The 17,174-nt window shown below is 37.2% G+C and overlaps 1 protein-coding gene across 1 annotated transcript; it reads right to left on the minus strand.

Annotated features, from left to right (window-relative positions):
- Positions 1-12,237: 12,237 nt before the first annotated feature.
- On the minus strand, positions 12,238-13,970 carry LOC108989914 (gibberellin 20 oxidase 1-like). Its single transcript, XM_018963680.1, has 3 exons — positions 13,489-13,970; positions 12,599-12,926; positions 12,238-12,486 (listed from the first exon to the last, which is right to left on the minus strand). The coding sequence occupies exons 1-3, from the start codon at positions 13,968-13,970 to the stop codon at positions 12,238-12,240; spliced, it is 1,059 nt and encodes a 352-aa protein (XP_018819225.1).
- Positions 13,971-17,174: the final 3,204 nt, after the last annotated feature.

Raw genomic sequence — 17,174 nt, forward strand, 5'->3', positions numbered from 1 at the left:
AATAGTACATGTTGGGTGTACTTTATGTGTGGCGTAATGTGAGATAAGGAGAGTATATGTAAAATATACCCTCCTAGCGTATTGTGGAACGGGATGAGTACAAATGGAGTGTACTCAGTGGTGTAGTGCATGTAAAAAGGAGTACATGTAGAATGTACTCTATGTAATGGAGTGACGCACCATATGGCGGATATGCCATAATGGTGATGTGGCGTAATGCATGTGGATGAAGTACACAAGAAGTGTACTCCATGTGATATAATGACGCACCATATGGCGAATATGCCATAGTGGTGATGTGGCGTGTTGTATATGTGGGGAGTACATGTGGAATGTACTCCATGTGATATAGTGATGCATCATATGGCAGGGATGTCATAGTGGTGATGTGTCATAGTGTGTATAAAGGGAGTATACGAGGAGTGTACTCCATGTGATATAGTGATGTACCATATGGCGGGTATACCATAGTGGTGATGTGGTGTGTATGGATGGAGTACATGTGGAATGTACTCCATATGATGGGTGATGCACCATATGGCGTTTATGCCATAGTGGTGATAGAGCGTATGTAAAGGGAGTACGAGTGGAACGTACCCTATGTGATGGAGTAATGTACCATAGGGCAGGTATGTCATAGTGGTGTTGTGGTATGTATGAAGGGAGTATACGTGGAGTGTACTCTACGTAGCAGCGACACTCTGTGTGGCGTGTCGTAGAGATAAGGATAGTCATGTGACTGATGGGCGTGGAACGTGATGGATAGTGTCGGAAACTGTGGAACAGTGTCCCGGATTAGTTATGGCGTAGCCTGTAGTCTGAGGTGTCGCTGTGATGGACTTATGGCCAAGAGTAAGGGCGAAGTAGTGGAACAAGTGTAAGAGTACGCAGCGAAAGCATGACTGGGCAACGTCACGAAGTGACGTGGTTATTGGAAGTCATGCTTATGATGGGTGAAGTGTTAAAATATAGGAATGGCGAAAAGGGAACGTGATGAGATGTCATGATGTGACGGGAATACGTGAGGAATCGTACTCGTGATGAGTCAGGAGTTGACAGAGCAGTGTTGGGTAATGCGACAAAGTCACAGTGTAGCTCTGGAGCAATCCCGGGCTATATAACATGACATGAAACGTAGTTATGAATGGAGTCTTGTTGTGTTAAGTGTTGGGATGAACTGTCAAAAGGGACGGGTAGCGTGAAGAGTCATGCTAGTCGGGTTAAGAGAAGATTGGTATCAGAGTATGGCCCTTATCCCTACGAGCAGGTGATCAACGTGTTATATATGTTGATCTTAGGTGATAAAGGGGTAAGGTACCTGTGTAATATGGTGAGAGACACATGGCGGACGGATTCACCATATGTAATGGGTAATCTATCATGAGCATAGTTGCACGGTGCTTAAGCCTTAGAGTTAGCTTAGAGCCATGTGTCTTGTATGGATGGGAATGAGGATTTAGTGTGGACTAAGATGCATGAAGGTAGTGACGGACGCATCGTTAGGATTGAGATGTGTGATTCCATCGGTTGGAATCATGTGTCGAATGTGGTCGTAAGAAGAGTAAGACGAGTGTCTTAGTGTCTTAATCCTAAGGTGAATAATGGGTTCACTTTAGTGGATGAGCACTCGAGACAAGACTTTGAGTTGGAAGTTGTGGTGACCGTAAGTGGTCCCCGAAGGGTTTAACATAGTGAAGGGCACATAAGAGCACGGGATAGAAGGAGAGTGTTCTAAGTATAGCATAGTTCTATTTATAGTTTAAGTTACTTATGCATTAGATAGAGAATGATACTAAGGTTATGTGTATGCATGTAGGTTGCCATCTGACAAGCACATGAATGGACTGAATGACATGCAAGTAGCATGGAGTCCAGGTAAGTGTTACGTTCATACTCTTCTAGAGTCTTCAAAGATACAAGAAACGTTTTTCCCTTAAGATACTCACGAAAAGAAATGAAAGACGCTTTAAGAAAGAAAATGCTAAGTGTTCAAAGGTATAAGTATGTACGGCCCCTCCTTGGCAACCCTTTTTTACGCATCAAAAGTATTAATTGTACGCATGTGAATGGATGACTATACGTTGTATCTATTGTATGTATTTTCTAAGAAAATTTATAAACTGATAAAGATGCATGAAAGGCATGACAACTGATGTTTTTGTGAATCCTACGAACCGACGCTCTCATGTGCGCCACGAGGTAACGCTCGTGGATGCCACGATTGACGACGTTCAAGGTGACGCTTATGGATGCCACGAAAGTTGACGTTTAAGCCCATGTATGTTCTTAAACGAAGTTTTCCATGAACGAACTGTTAAAGAGAGGATAGAACTAAAATGAACTAAAAGACGAAAAGACCATTTTCGGGCTTACGCCCCAAACGATATTTTCTCACGAAAAGAAATATTTTCTCATAAAAAGAAAGGATTGTTAAATGAAAGAACGAACTGAACGAAAGCTTCAACTCTTTCGAGCTGACATGAACGAATGGATGAAAAGCAAGAAAGAAATAAATGAAAGCATGAATGTATGAAGACACATAACGGCCACATGACATGAATGAAAGGGTACCGATGAATGGGTAGATTGCAATGTCGAGTAAGTAGTGCTGGAAGTGCACCCAGTGCTGCCCCCTATGAAAAGGGTTTCCCAACTAGTGGCCAAGGGCAGAATCCGGGTCCAAAGGAAGACCGCTAACCCCAAACACACGGGGCTTAACAGTGTGTACTGGCCTATGAAAGCAATAAGAAAGAATGGATGTATGCACGCATGCACGAACGCACGAATGCACATGTATGCACAAGAGCATGGACCCTTTAAGAAATGAAGGCGCGGCTTTTGAAGAAATGAAGGCACTGACGGGGGACACGTTTTAAATAAAAGAAAGCCTTTTGAAAGAAAAGCCCCGTCCAGTGACGTTTTCAAATGAACACACACAAGACACGTATGCACGCATGTAATAGTATGTATGAGTGATGAATGCATGAATGAAAACCTATGTTGTGATATTTTAATTGTATGATGTAATGCTTACGAGTTTTCGACTCATTTTAGTTTTTATGCATGTCCCTCCCCCCCACAGGAACTGCATGATCGGGACAGACACGGCCCATGGGGAAGAGCAAGGAAGTCTAGGCACGAGTTTTAAACGTACGAGAGGTCTTTTTATTATAAGATTTATGTTTTCCGTTGTAACCCTCTTTTATTATCAAAGCACATTTTATTTATAAACGTGAAGTCTCGCACCCTGGGGATGCAAGTGAAAAGTTTTAAACAGGACGGTAATTCCCGTCGTCCTTTTTATAAAAATATTTTAGAAAAAGTCCCACCACAAGGACGGGCGTTACATGAGCTCTTTCTTTTAGGGTGAATCAAATGGGAAAGATAAAAAGAAATGGGTGGCGTGGAAACATATTTGCAGACCTGTGACTAAAGGAGGGCTCGGGTTGAGGCATCTCAGGGACAATCAGACATCTCTGCATATGAGATTAGCTTGGAATCTTTTGCAAGGTAACTCTCTCTGGGCAAATTTTTTTAAGGCTAAATATGTGGGTTCGAAACCTTGGGTCCTTATTGATGTTAATAAAGGCTCGAGATTTTGGAGAATGGTTGCTCGTTGTATTCCTTTGATTTTGAATAATTCTAAATGGAGAGTTGAAGATGGTGATATTTATTTCTGGTATGATAAATGGAGGGACAATGGTCCTTTGTGCAATGATAGGCTGATTCTGGGTCATCCTTTGCTAAAAATTAAAGAGTGTCGATTGTGAAACAGTTGGGATGTGAATCTCCTAGAGAATTTGGTCAGTTTAGAGAATGTGGATGATATTCTTGCCTCTCTATCTAGGTTAAACTCAGGGAAGGATGTTCTTGTTTGGACTCCCTCTAAGACAGGTATGTTTTCTACTAAATCTGCTTGGCATTGTATTCGAGTCAGAGGTTCAAGGTTGGATTGGCATTCTTGGATTTGGCATGAAAAGCTTCCTCTAAAAATGTCTATTCACTTCTGGAAGGTTTGGCATAGGGCTTTGAGTGTAGATGACAGATTGCGTCGTGTTGGCATCCCTATTGTTTCCAAATGTGATTAATGTAGTGCAGGTCATTATGAAGACATTAACCATGTTCTCATTGAGGGCGATTTTCCTAAACAGATATGGTCCTTTTTCGATAACCTCTTTGGACTTCCGGTTGGTAGTAATTGGAAGATGCATGTCTCCTCTTGGTTCTGACGTGCTCAGTCAAATTCTCATGTGGGTATTATTATTGGTTTGCTCCCTGTCATTATTACTTGGAGAATTTGGAGACGGCGATGTCTAGCTCGAATGGAGGGTAAATTGGAAGCTCAAGATGCGGTCATTAAATCTATTTGTATTTGGATTGGTACTCTTTGCCAGGCAGTTGGAAATCCTCATATTTTGTCCCGTTATGATGTCATGATCCTTGAGACTTTACAGATTCAACCGGTTCCTTTAAAGGAAAGGCGATGCAAATTAGTAAAGTGGCATAAACCGCCTTCAGGGTGGTTTAAATTGAATACAGATGGTAGTAGTCTTGGGAATCTAGGTGCTAGTGGTATTGGTGGAGTTATTCGCAATGATCAAGGTCGGCTTGTGCAAGCTTTCGCCTCTCCTATTGGTTTTGTCTCTAATAATAAAGCGGAGTTATTTGCACTTCTTACTAGTTTATTTTGCTTATCATTTTGTTGGTTGGTTTTGTCCTTGAATGTAACCACGGTATTCCTTCGTCATAAGTGAGGGCTTATTAATAAATTTGGGATGGGGCCGCTATGTGGGTGGCTACCGGCTCTTCTAAAAATAAAATAGCATGAACATGAACTTGAAACATAACATGGACTTGAAACATAGCATGAACGTGAACATACATAATTTGGACATGAACTTGAACATAACATGAACTTGAAACATAACGTGAACGTGAACATGAACATGAACATGACATAACATGAACATGAACATAACCTAACATAACATAACGTAAAACATGACTTGAACGTGAAATACATAAACTTAGAATCTTATTCAATAGACTTAATTAATAAAAATGACCATACGGGTGCTACACGGGTCCCCTTGAGCCGTGTGTCCCTACCGATTACCACATCACAACACAGGTGTCTATACCAGTTGTGAGTGCGTTAGTACATGCTCCACAGTTGTTGTGGCCCCACGTATTCTACTTGTCACAATCGCTGTGTATCACGTAATATATGCTCCACAGTTGTTGTGGCCCCATGAATTGTTTGTGCCACACTTGCTGTGGCACATAACATAAAGTGTGACTCCATCGGCGTTAATGTCTAGCGCGCTCTAGTGACCAGCTAGTTAGGCCACATTTGCAACCTGTTGACTGTATTTCGTCAACCCGATGAATTTCACACCTATTTAGACATTCCAGCATGAACAAAAGAGTTCCACTAGGATATTACCCTATCCTAGCGTTTAGGATTGTGATTGACATGAATAACTTAACTGGAATACATGATATTTCGTAATGTGACGTGACATAAAAGACAGAAGTCCTGACGTAGTGTAACGTGACATGAATGCAAGACGACAAACATGATATACTTTGAGACATAAATGTAACAGACAACATTTCATAACATGATATACATGTAACAAACAATATTTCATAACATGACGTAACATGTGACAGTGAATATTATGTGACATGACATACATGTAATAGATGACATACGTAATGTAACATACTTGCAATAGATAGTAACGTGAGACAGAATATATTATGTAACAGATAAGATTTTCGTGATAGAATAATTCGTGTAATAGATAAACATGTGATGGCATTGCATGAAATGGCATATATAACAAGATACGAACATAAATTGTAGTTCCCTTACCCATCACATATACACAGTAAACTGATACTAAGTTAATAACTTACCTTGAACGTCGCGTTCTACGAGAATAAAGTGCGAAACACGATGAACTGTTTAAGGGTGTTCTAAAAGTTAGAAATTTAATTATTAACAATTAAAAATGTGAAAAGAGACAACTTATAGTAAAATTATCATTTTACCCTCTACATGTAGGAAAATTACCATTTTACCCTCTACATGTAGGAAAATTACCATTTTAGAAGTAAGATTTGATTTTTTTTAGAAACAATACTTGGCGTTTTTGGTTTTACACTTAGTCCAAAAACAGAAACTTTTCTCTCAACTAACTTTGATCAATTTCTTGATCCATGACTTAAAGACATGTTATCTTCAAACTACCACATCACATGGTTTAAAAAATGTGTTCTAAAGAAGATCCAACCATCAATTTTAAAATCACATGGCTAAAACTCAATAAAACATGGATCTAACCCAACAACATCAAATTTTAGGCCAAACCGAAATCCTCTTGCATAGAAAAATCATATCTTTAAAAATAATACTAAATCAAAATAACATTCTAACATGTATATAAGAAGCTTAGGATCATCACATAAAAATATTAAAGCCTTTGGAATAAGATTAGACCACGAAATATTCCAACTTTCAAAAAACAAAAACTGTTTTTCCACTTCCAGTTTTCAACTTTCTAAATCTAAGAAAATCTATCATCAAACGTTTTATTCATGCAACAACACCTCAATGAAAATTCATAAACACATGCTAACAACACTCCATAAAACTTTCGGACCAAGATATGTTCTTTAGCTTGGTCAAAAATTTCAAAACAAAACATACTCTCCAGTTTCACGCCCAGAATGACCTTTCCGTGGTTAAAAATACTTTTAGCCAATCAAATGAGTATGGAATGAGACTAATAAAATATCCATGAAAACTACACTCAAAGACAAAAAACTTTTGTGATGAGGCATTGTGAGAAAATACTTACAAAAGGTCTAAAATCTTCACACAAAAAGATCCAGGAATCTGTCCGAGAAAGCTCTTTTGAGTTTTTCTCTAAGAACAGGGTGAAGAAGTGATGAAAATGAGTGAAATGTATCTTGCACAACTTTAGACTTCTGGAGGGAGAAGTTATGGGCTTGAATAACCCTTGATTGGAGGTGGCTATATGACATAAAGTGAAAAATAATGAAGAATAGTGAAGAGCAAGGATTGCCTGCAGCAACTGTGAGATATGGAGGTTGATGGGGTGGATCTCTCCTTCACATCAAGGCAATATTGGGTGTAGCCAACGGTAGTGGATGGTCTGCCATGTGGGGGAGGAAACTTCTTCAAGAAGCTTTGCCAAGGTGGCCAAATTCGTGGGCCTTGGTGGGCCTCAACCAAGTGGGCTTCCATTTGGGGTTTAAAGGGGTTTTGGTTAGGGCTTGAGGTGCTATCAAGCCCAAATTCAAATTTTCTTGGCCCAATCAAATTTTCAAGGTTTAAAAGGTTGGATAATGATGTAATAACAAGGGTTTGATTAATTAATAGCATGTGGAAGTGATTTAATCAAGTGATTAAACACAATGCTAGAAATCGGATTAAAAAGGGTTTGGAGGCCAACTTTAGGGTTTGGGAAACTGTTTAGGGTTCCGGTTTCAACCAAGCTTTTGGGCTTTCAATTGGATTCCATCCATTTAGGGTTTCACTAGGATTGAAACCCTCTTTGGTCTGTCACAATTTGGTTGATCAGATGAAACAAAGTTTTGCTTATGTGGCATGATCTCACACCTTGATTTCCTTCACAAATCAATCTAATGGTTCCTAATGGTACCAAGTGTCTAATACTATTCACTATGTGTGACTAAGATCTTGTCAACTGTCCAAATAAAACTTCTCTAACCTAATTTGGATATCTCATATTGTGATTTTGAAAACACTACATTGCTTGCGCTTATCGAGATTACTATTCACTCCAAAAAATTGCATAATAAACTTAGTACTGAAAAATCCTAAATATTCATATTAACATATAGTGAAAATCGTTTACAGAAATTCAACCCCGAAGTGCTCTAAAAATAATTTCACAATTTCGAACAAGTGTTTTGTCCGGAATTATGAAAATGGGCTATTGCGTTATAAAATCCTAAATAATCAACTGAGTCTAATGGCATAGACCAAAACACATTCTGACACTTCTAACTACCTCAAATAATTAAATTCATATTTCTAGCACCATAGTGAGTGATAACACTAACTATGAAACTGTACGATTGGTCAATTCGTAAAAACTTATGGGGTTTTCATGAGATTCCTAAAGTCAATAGAAATTCCACCAGTGAATTTCTAGCAGGCTGTTACACTCCCATTCCATATGCCTTTGGTTTCACATCAAAAATCCAGTTCAAAAGCTCGATAATAATGCACATGCAGCGAAAGATGTAAAGAAAACAAAGGAAAGAAATAATGGAAGGAAAAAGGAAAATAGTACTAAAAATCAATGCTTTACATAGGAAATGGTGCACTATGATCTTCTTCATTGCTAGTGGAGAAAAGGTGAGAAAAATATTGAAGAAGATGAGGAGTAGATCTGAATCCAAAAGAAAAGTTTGGGTCAAGCGAAAATGGTTGCAGCCGCCCAACAGACTAGACCCTCTTCTTCCACTAGACCACTCCAGCCACCTCCTCATCTTCTTCAGTCCAGGGCTCCACCGCCACTTCCTACTCGCCCTCGCTTCGGACTCGTCAATGGTGGAAAGGTCTCCTTCTTTCTCACTCCCTTTCTCTGTCAGGCTTCCTCTAGGGTTTGTTTACCACAGAAAATCATTTTGAATTCACCTGTGAACTTATTAATTCGTAATTCCTTTTTAAAACGTCAATATGCGGTTTCAGCGATTTCAGCGGGTTCAACCCGCAAGTTTTTCAACCCTTTTTTTCTTTTTCTTTTTTTATCGGGTTGGGTCGGTTTGCACGAACAGATCAGGTCATAGAATTTTCTGCACAGGCCTAACTGGCATGGAGTTCAGGTAAGTATTATGTTCATACTTTTATAAAGTTTTCCCAACAATATGAAATGAAAAGCAAATGTTTCTCTATATGATGGTTTATGAAATGAAATGATATTTTATGAAAGTATGCTATGTATGAATATTTAAATGTATATATATATGCATGGCCTTCCTTGACAGCCCTTATTTGTGCACCCAAAGTAATAATTGTATGTATATGAATGTATGTTATATGTAGTATGTATTGTATGTATTTTCCATGAAATGAAATGTTGAGGCTTATGTTTGATGCTTTGAATGATGTTTTAAATGATGTGATGAAAGTATTTTTAAATGACGCTATGAACTGAGTTTTAAATGATGCCATGAAATGATGTTTTAAAGATGCCATGAACTGATGTTTACGATGATGCTTATGCTTATGCTTTTAAAGGATATTTTAAATGTTGAGGTTTAAGCTTATGCTTTTAAATGATGTTTATGAAATGAATGGACTGGTGAATGAAAGGAATAAAAACGAAAGGACTGAATGAATGAAAGGAAATGAATGTTTTAATGTATGAAAATACGTAACGGTCATGACTGAATGAATGGGTACCAAAGGATTGGGCAGATTGCAATGCCGGGTAAGTAGTAATGGCAATGCACCCAGTGCTACCCCCTGACTGAGGGATTCCCGACCCACAACCACAGGCTGAATCAGGTCCAAAAGACCTCTAACCCCAACACACGGGACGTAATAGTGTGTACCGGTCAAAGGAAATTGAAAGGAATGAATGAATGAATGCATGTATGCTTTAGTTTCTTTATGAATGAAAGTACAAGGTGTGGGAAAAGTTTTAAGAAATGAAAACCCTTTTAAAGAAAAACAGCACCTTGTAATGTTTTAAATGAAATGTATGCTTACATAAAGTATGTATGATGAATGCATGAATGAAAATCTATGTTAGTATATTTTAACTGTATGAAGTAATACTTACTGAGTATTCGACTCACTTTAATTTTTTATGTATGTCCCTCCCCCTCTCAGGGACAACATGAGGACAAAGCGTCAAGGCAAACCTGGCTCAAGGGAAGAGTGACTGAAACCTAGGCTTTTATGTAATGTATCAAAGGGTAATTTTGTAGAAAGCCTTTTTAATTAACATAATGATTTCTGCTGCAAAACTCTCTTTTATATTTATAAAGTAGATCTTAGTTTTAAATTTAGAATCTTTTATATCCTGGGAATGAAAGGAAAAAGTTTTAAAAGGGTCAATAATTCCCGTCTCTTTTCAAAAACTATTTTCTAAAAGTCCCACCACAAGGACAGGCGTTGCATAGTTGGGACTACCAAGTGAGATTTGATAATTTAAACTAGTAGTATACAAATGCATGCATGACAGTAGAAAGACATAAATGTTGACGTGAACATAAATAAATGTGACATGACTTGGCAAATAGCATGACCTGAACTAAACATGAATGTGAAATAAATGTGATCTGAAAGTTAACTTGAAATTGAATATGAACTTGGAATCTTGTTCAATAAATGAACTGGTTAATTAAACATAACATGGCTTGACTGAAAATATGTGACTAACCATGGACGTGACCTAACTTGACTGAATTGAACTTATCATGAATTGAAACTGACATGAACTAAACATGAACTGAACTTGGAACTGAACATAAAACCGAACATCAACTGAACGTAAAACTAAACTTGAAGTTAGGGGCGTTGTCTCTTGTACTCTTAAAGTTACAGATCTTTTGGACATACACTGTAACTTGAACATTTGTTATTTTCAGATTATGAAATATATTTTGATTTTTGGGATATATCTTATCTAGTACATAGTATTGCTCAAAAACAAAATTATCCGCTACGAATATTGCATACTTTTTTTAGATGCATGCTAGGTGCATTGCATCTTTATCTGTCATAAATAGGAGTAGGTAACCTTGTGTTCCATATCCCGATGCTTCAGAGTCCATCCGATCCCAAGCGGGATCTCAGGTTGTCACAACAAGGACTGGCTCTCACGAGGAGATATCTCACACCATTCATAGTTCTTTATTCATAGTTCTTTATTCCCAAATAGTATTATACATTGTCATCAGTTCATCACTTACATCAAAATACAATGAAAAGTACATGATTCGTTTCCTAATTAAAATAAATATCTTAACAAATAAAAGTTTGGAGATGCATGCCCAGCTTGGGTCGATTCGATGTTGTCGAAGACTACTGCACACATTGACTAACAGTTCAATGCACAAGTTGGGTTTGTCCGGGCATCATTAGATTGACAAGATATCCTCAATTGACCAACACATTGGCAGATGAATTTCATGCTTATAATTTAAGCAACGACTACTAAGTTGCGCTTTCATTCAAGTTGGGTTTTGTATATATGTTGTCATGTCAATTTTATGTTTTTCTCTTTAATGTAACGAACGGTATCAATTAATATATTTCATGTTTATGTATTTTGTTCCTCTATAAGTTTGTCATTTTTAATTTGCTTTCAATAGTATGTTCGTTGTTTTGGTCTTACGTACAATATGTTTGGATATTTGAATTGGCAAATTTCAAATCAAGAGCATACGTTTGCACAGTAGTGCATATCGTGCGCACTAGAAGAAATTACTTGCACACAATAGATCAGGTATGTTCGCATTTTGCTCATTACGTCCGAACATAATTCAGCCAATCAATATAAATATAATTTTAAAGCATTACATTCGAACGTAAATCTATTAACATTCGAATAAGTTCCAACACTATTCACACGTATAAATATACATTTTAACATATACTCTACGTAAGCATGTTTACTGATTTACTTATTGAACTCTAAAATGACGACGTATCATTAACGTTCATGATATCCCAACTTTTGGGCGGGTTAAACGAAACTGACACTAAGGGTGCGTTTGGATGTTGATTTGAGTTGAGTTGAGTTGAGATGATAAAATATTGTTAGAATATTATTATTTATTATTATTATTATTTTGAGATTTGAAAAAGTTGAATTGTTTATTATATTTTGTGTTGGGATTTGTAAAAGTTGTAATGATGAGTTTAGATAAGTTTAGCTTCCAAACAAAGCCTAAATAATATATTTGGTGACAGCTTGATGGTTGTCACAAATTCTAAACTGACACAAAATCTCAAATATGTTGTAGTGGTATGTATTTGAAGAAAACTTTTCTCCCTCACTCATAAAAGTAGGTTACACAAGTAGCCTGTGACTGATGAACTGAAGTGAAGAGCTCCATTTTATTAAAAGGGAAAGTATGCCACTTGAATCCAAGGATAGATGATTAAAAAAACTACGTAAGAAATTGGCCTGCCAAGCATTCTACGTAGGCTTTGCACTTTTATATTAGATATCTCTTGAGGGCCGTTTTGCCTAGGACCCTCTTTTGAACTAGAAGTTGCTTCCTGAAATCTCCCCATGTGAAAGGACTATACTTTCTGGGGTTGGTGTCTGAGTTCATGAGCTGAGGAGGGCACGCAATGATGGCAGAACTTGTTGGGCAAAGAAAATATGCCGATGATAGCCTTTGCTTCTCCTTGTTTACCACTGCCCTGTGTACAACACTCTTTAGCCTCCCATTTGTCCATGCCTGCAAAGAACATATATGGTGACTGTGGGTAATGCTGAAGGGAATCAAATATAACCTAAATGTACTTAGAGAGAGAGAGAGAGAGAGAGAGAGAGAGAGAGAGAGAGATTACTTCCAGCGTATCACCAACGTTGATGACAAACGAATTCGGGATAGGACGAACTCCAATCCATTGACTGTCACTCTTCAAGATTTGGAGACCACCCACATCATCTTGTAACAAAATTGTTAGTGTATGGGGGTCTGAATGGCTCCCAAGTCCTAGACACTTTTCAGGGAGGGGACAAGGTGGATATCTATGAACCCTGATCATGGTAGAATCTTTTTCTTCAAAGTTCTGTGTGAAGAAGTTATCCGTGAGGCCTAGTCCATGAGCTAGCATCTCAAAAATTGTCATTCCTAGTTTGTCCAATTCCTGCATGTACTCAATCATCGCATCACTGAAATGTAAAGAACAAATATCAGCAAAAATAAAAGGTGCGCTCAAAATACTAAACAAGAAAAGAAGAATGGTCACTCCATGAGTATAGATGATGTGGTACTTCAATCTAATCAAAAATTGACATGTAATTAAAATTGTTTGTATTAGCAATACTTTTAGGTTAGGTTGGGATAGTGAGTTGATATGAAAATTGAAAGTTAAATAAAATATTATTGGAATATTATTTTTTTAATATTATTATTGTTTTGAGATTTGAAAAAGTTGAATTGTTTATTATATTTTGTATGAGAATTTGAGAAAGTTGTAATGATTAGATGAGATGAGTTGAGATCAACTCTGAATCCAAATAAGACCCAAGTTGACATGTCTTCCTATGATAGAATCCGAGTACCACTTATTCATACTCTGAGACTATCTCACAAGATTGAGATTATAATGATGTGTGCTATGCAAATCATATGCTTGTCCATGTGGATAATTTAACACAAACCGAATTTTCTCTGATGCATTGATCATAGCAGGTTATTCCATTTTCTTTTTCACAATAAGAAGAAAGTTACCTAAATGGCTGATGTTCATCACCAAAAACCTTTGATGCAAATGCAACAACCTGTTGAGGTGATTGAAGTAGTTGCAATATCTCTGCCCAAGGTAAATCTTTTCCGTAATCAGGATTGGTAGCACAGTAGCCCAATGGCAAGCAGGCCGATCTAGCACCCTTCAGCTTCTGCTCCATGGGAAGATCGAAAAGCTCATTCCAACGCAATTTCACTTTCTCAATGGTTTCTAAAGAAACGCCATGGTCTACTAATCTGAAGAATCCCCAGTTGGTGCAAGCATCTACCATGGCTTTGCACAAAGTCTCGTAATTTTGGCTCTTAATCTCTCGAAAGCTTATGGTGGGAATGCCATCTCCATCTGCAAAGTTTTCGTAAGTTATTGTTGGCCATTCTTCCTCAGACCATATGAAATTTTTCACACATAAAGGCTGACCAATAGAGGAGAGTGGTTCAACATGTTGTTCTTCAATTTCTTGAGCCATAGCTATAGGTAACTATTGATGAAGGGAAGGGTAACTCTGCTTAATCTTATATAGGGTTATTTTGACCTTTTTTCTTTGTTTCAAGTGCATAATGGCACGTGGCGCCGCATTAGCCTTGTTCCCTTCATACGGCTAAGCCCAATGATATGCTTTGTTAAAATCGTTAGTATTGTATTGAGTCAGGATCATTCTCGTGGATTCAAGTTTACTTAAAGTCTTAAAATGGCTTTTACTTGTTTTTTGAGTGAAGAAAACTAAGATTCTTACAATGTAGTTGGAGATGCACATCTCGGGATATTAAGTAAGATTCCATGAAACACATAGAAAAGTGGCTCCAAAGGCCGGCCAATGAATGCAAAACAATAACTAATACCCCCCATAAAAAAGCATGTAGAATAGTGGGAACCTCCGTAAAGAGCTATATCTTGAAGAAAGAAGACAAAAAGTTAGAATGTTAATAATAATAGAACAACAAAGTGCATAGTTTTGTTTGGCTCATTTTGTCTTGTATTCAACAAAACCATGAGATAGCCAACGGCCACTGATGGCACAAGACCCACATCTCCAATATGGAGATCATGGATCCCAATTTATCAAAATAGTAAAAAAAAAAAAAAACAACAACAAAACCATGAGGTACAAGCCGATATGGTCTAGGTAAATCTTAAAAAAAACAAAACCAGACGAGAAAGGGGACTTCGACTTCTTCAACTTCTTTAACCTCACGACGAGAGCTCTAGTGAGAATATTTCCTCCAGCAAATAGATCTCTAACTTCTATTATACAGTGAGAAATGAGAGACCATTGGAGACTGTAAAATACTCATGTTATAGTGGATTTCTCCTCCCTAAACACCCATAGACGTAAGTATTATGCCGAACCACGTAAATCGTGTCTCAATCTATTTTATTTTTCCTGCATATATTTTCCATTCACTGTCTTGGATTCATGCACAAACATTGTACAGCCACACCACCGTCATCGGGAGATCCAAACCATATTGTTTAAGGTCCGAATTGTCACAACGGGCTGTGAATGACTTTTTCTCCCCTTCTAGCCTGTTGTGTGATTTTTCGACATTAACAAGATTAATGATAAATAATAGGGGTGAATTCGGTCCAGTCCAGTCAGTCTCGATGAGATTTTGTGGACCGGACCGGACAAATTCAGTCCAGGGTTTTCTCACCCTGGACCGGACCAAATAGGCATAAGGACTGGTCCAATTCAGTCCGGTCGGTCCTATTCGGTCCAACCCTATACCAGACGGGCCAATAGCCCAACCTTATTCTTCTATTTTTTCGGCCCAATAGCGAAAGCCCACTAATATTTTATCTAATTTGAAGCAAAAAAATACAACTTATAAAACCACCCACAAAATGCTTATAAAAAAAATGCAAGTTACAAAGCACTTCAGCGATAGTCTAAAAAGGAATAAATCATAAAGCAATATGCTAACTAAATTACAGTGAATAAATTTAAATAAAATGTTTTACTAGAAAAAATAAATTTTATCTATATCCATCAAAAACTTCAAAAAACGAATAACTACTTGATTTTCTTACTACTAATCCATCCAAACAATTTAAACAAGATTAAAACTAAAAATTATACTAGATAATGAAAGAAAATTGAAAAATCATTCCCAAGAAAATTTGGCTTCAAAAAGAAAGGAAAAAAAAACCATTCCCAAGCAAAGATAATAAAAACTAAAAATTATACCGGTCCCAAATAACTGAAAAATTAAAAGCCCTAAATACAATTTACAATTTACATCAATGCAAATCATACAATTATTCTCCTGGCAGCTCCTAAGTCGTAGCTTCCTACATCTTTTGGTTTGGCATACTTTTCAATTTTCACAATACGTTGTAAAGTGTAAACAAAGGAATTATTAGCAAATAGCAAAAGTGAAAATTGAAAACTAACGAGCTAAAATACAATTCACCTCATTAACTTGCATTGGTTGTAGACATTGTATTTGAAACCTCCATAGAATTGTCACCATCCCAAACAAGTTCTATACAATAAAGAAACAAAACAAATTACATAAATTTACATAACATATAGTATTATAGATCATAAAAGTTATAAAATGAAGTACTTAAAAAAAAAAATTATAAAATGAAGTAAGAAACATACCCAACTGCCTGTCAAAATCCTCCACCCCATTCATTAAAGTCTTAAGGTTGATTGGAGTAGAAGAAGAATGAAGCCAATTCTGTGTACAAATGAGAGCTTCAACCATCATCGGAGATAAACTACTTCGAAAAGGATCAAAGACACGACCCGCCGTGCTAAATGTAGATTCAGAAACCACTGTAGATACCGGTATTGCGAATACATCTCGTGCAACTTTTGAAAGTACGCGATATCTAACTGAATTAACCCTCCACCAAATAAGAATGTCAAAACTTGGAATGCCTCCTCACAACTTTCAGCTAAGTATCTATCAACCTCATTATTGCTCCCCAAAGTGTTTTCCGACTATAACCGTTGCTTGAATATGGCCATTCTTTCTGCCGTCCTATCAACTCTACCACTACCATTTGTAGAATTTACTTCTTCACGTGTGGGACTTGTGCGTTGCTATTATAGATCAGAATTGTTGCCTCCCTCATTATCAGTGTATGCCTCATACATGCGAATTAAAGCATTTTTAACCTTCCAACTCAAATCAACAGCTTTTATGGGATCATTCGCATACATGCATTACAATGCAAAGTCAAAATATCGCATCTTATACCAAGGATCAAGAATAATCCCAACAAACAACAACATATTCATATTATCTAAGTCGCCCCAATATTTTTCAAATTTTTTTTTCATATTTGTGGCCATTAATCCTACCACGGGGTGATGGGAACCAAGGTGGACCTAGTCTTAAAGATATGTTGCAAGTTCCATATGGGCCAAATACAAGTTCAAGGGCTTAAACGATGAAGATTTTGCTTTGATTCATTTCATAAGCTATGGAAAGGGCAACAACATGACTTATAGGCTTTGGGCACTTGAAGGCTTTCAACTTATTTAATTAATTTCAAAGACCTATTTTATTTGCTTAGAATAATTGGGTTTATGCCTATGTAAGGGCATGTTGGGAAAGTTATTATTTTATTGAACTAGGGTTAGGATTACTGTAGCCGAGTCACTTTAGCGCCGTACTGTAGCCACGGCACTGTTCACTCATGGGTATTTTTGGAAGAT

The sequence above is a fragment of the Juglans regia genome, chromosome 2 (assembly GCF_001411555.2).
Source record: "Juglans regia cultivar Chandler chromosome 2, Walnut 2.0, whole genome shotgun sequence".
NCBI classification, from domain to species: domain Eukaryota; kingdom Viridiplantae; phylum Streptophyta; class Magnoliopsida; order Fagales; family Juglandaceae; genus Juglans; species Juglans regia.

Excerpts from the sequence above, each read along its gene's own strand:
- LOC108989914 (XM_018963680.1), bottom strand. The coding sequence starts at position 13,970 with ATGGCTCAAGAAATTGAAGAACAACATGTTGAACCACTCTCCTCTATT. Across the intron at positions 12,927-13,488 it reads GATGAACATCAGCCATTTAG|TGATGCGATGATTGAGTACA; the intron begins GTAACTTTCTTC and ends TTTACATTTCAG. Across the intron at positions 12,487-12,598 it reads ACGTTGGTGATACGCTGGAA|GCATGGACAAATGGGAGGCT; the intron begins GTAATCTCTCTC and ends TGTTCTTTGCAG.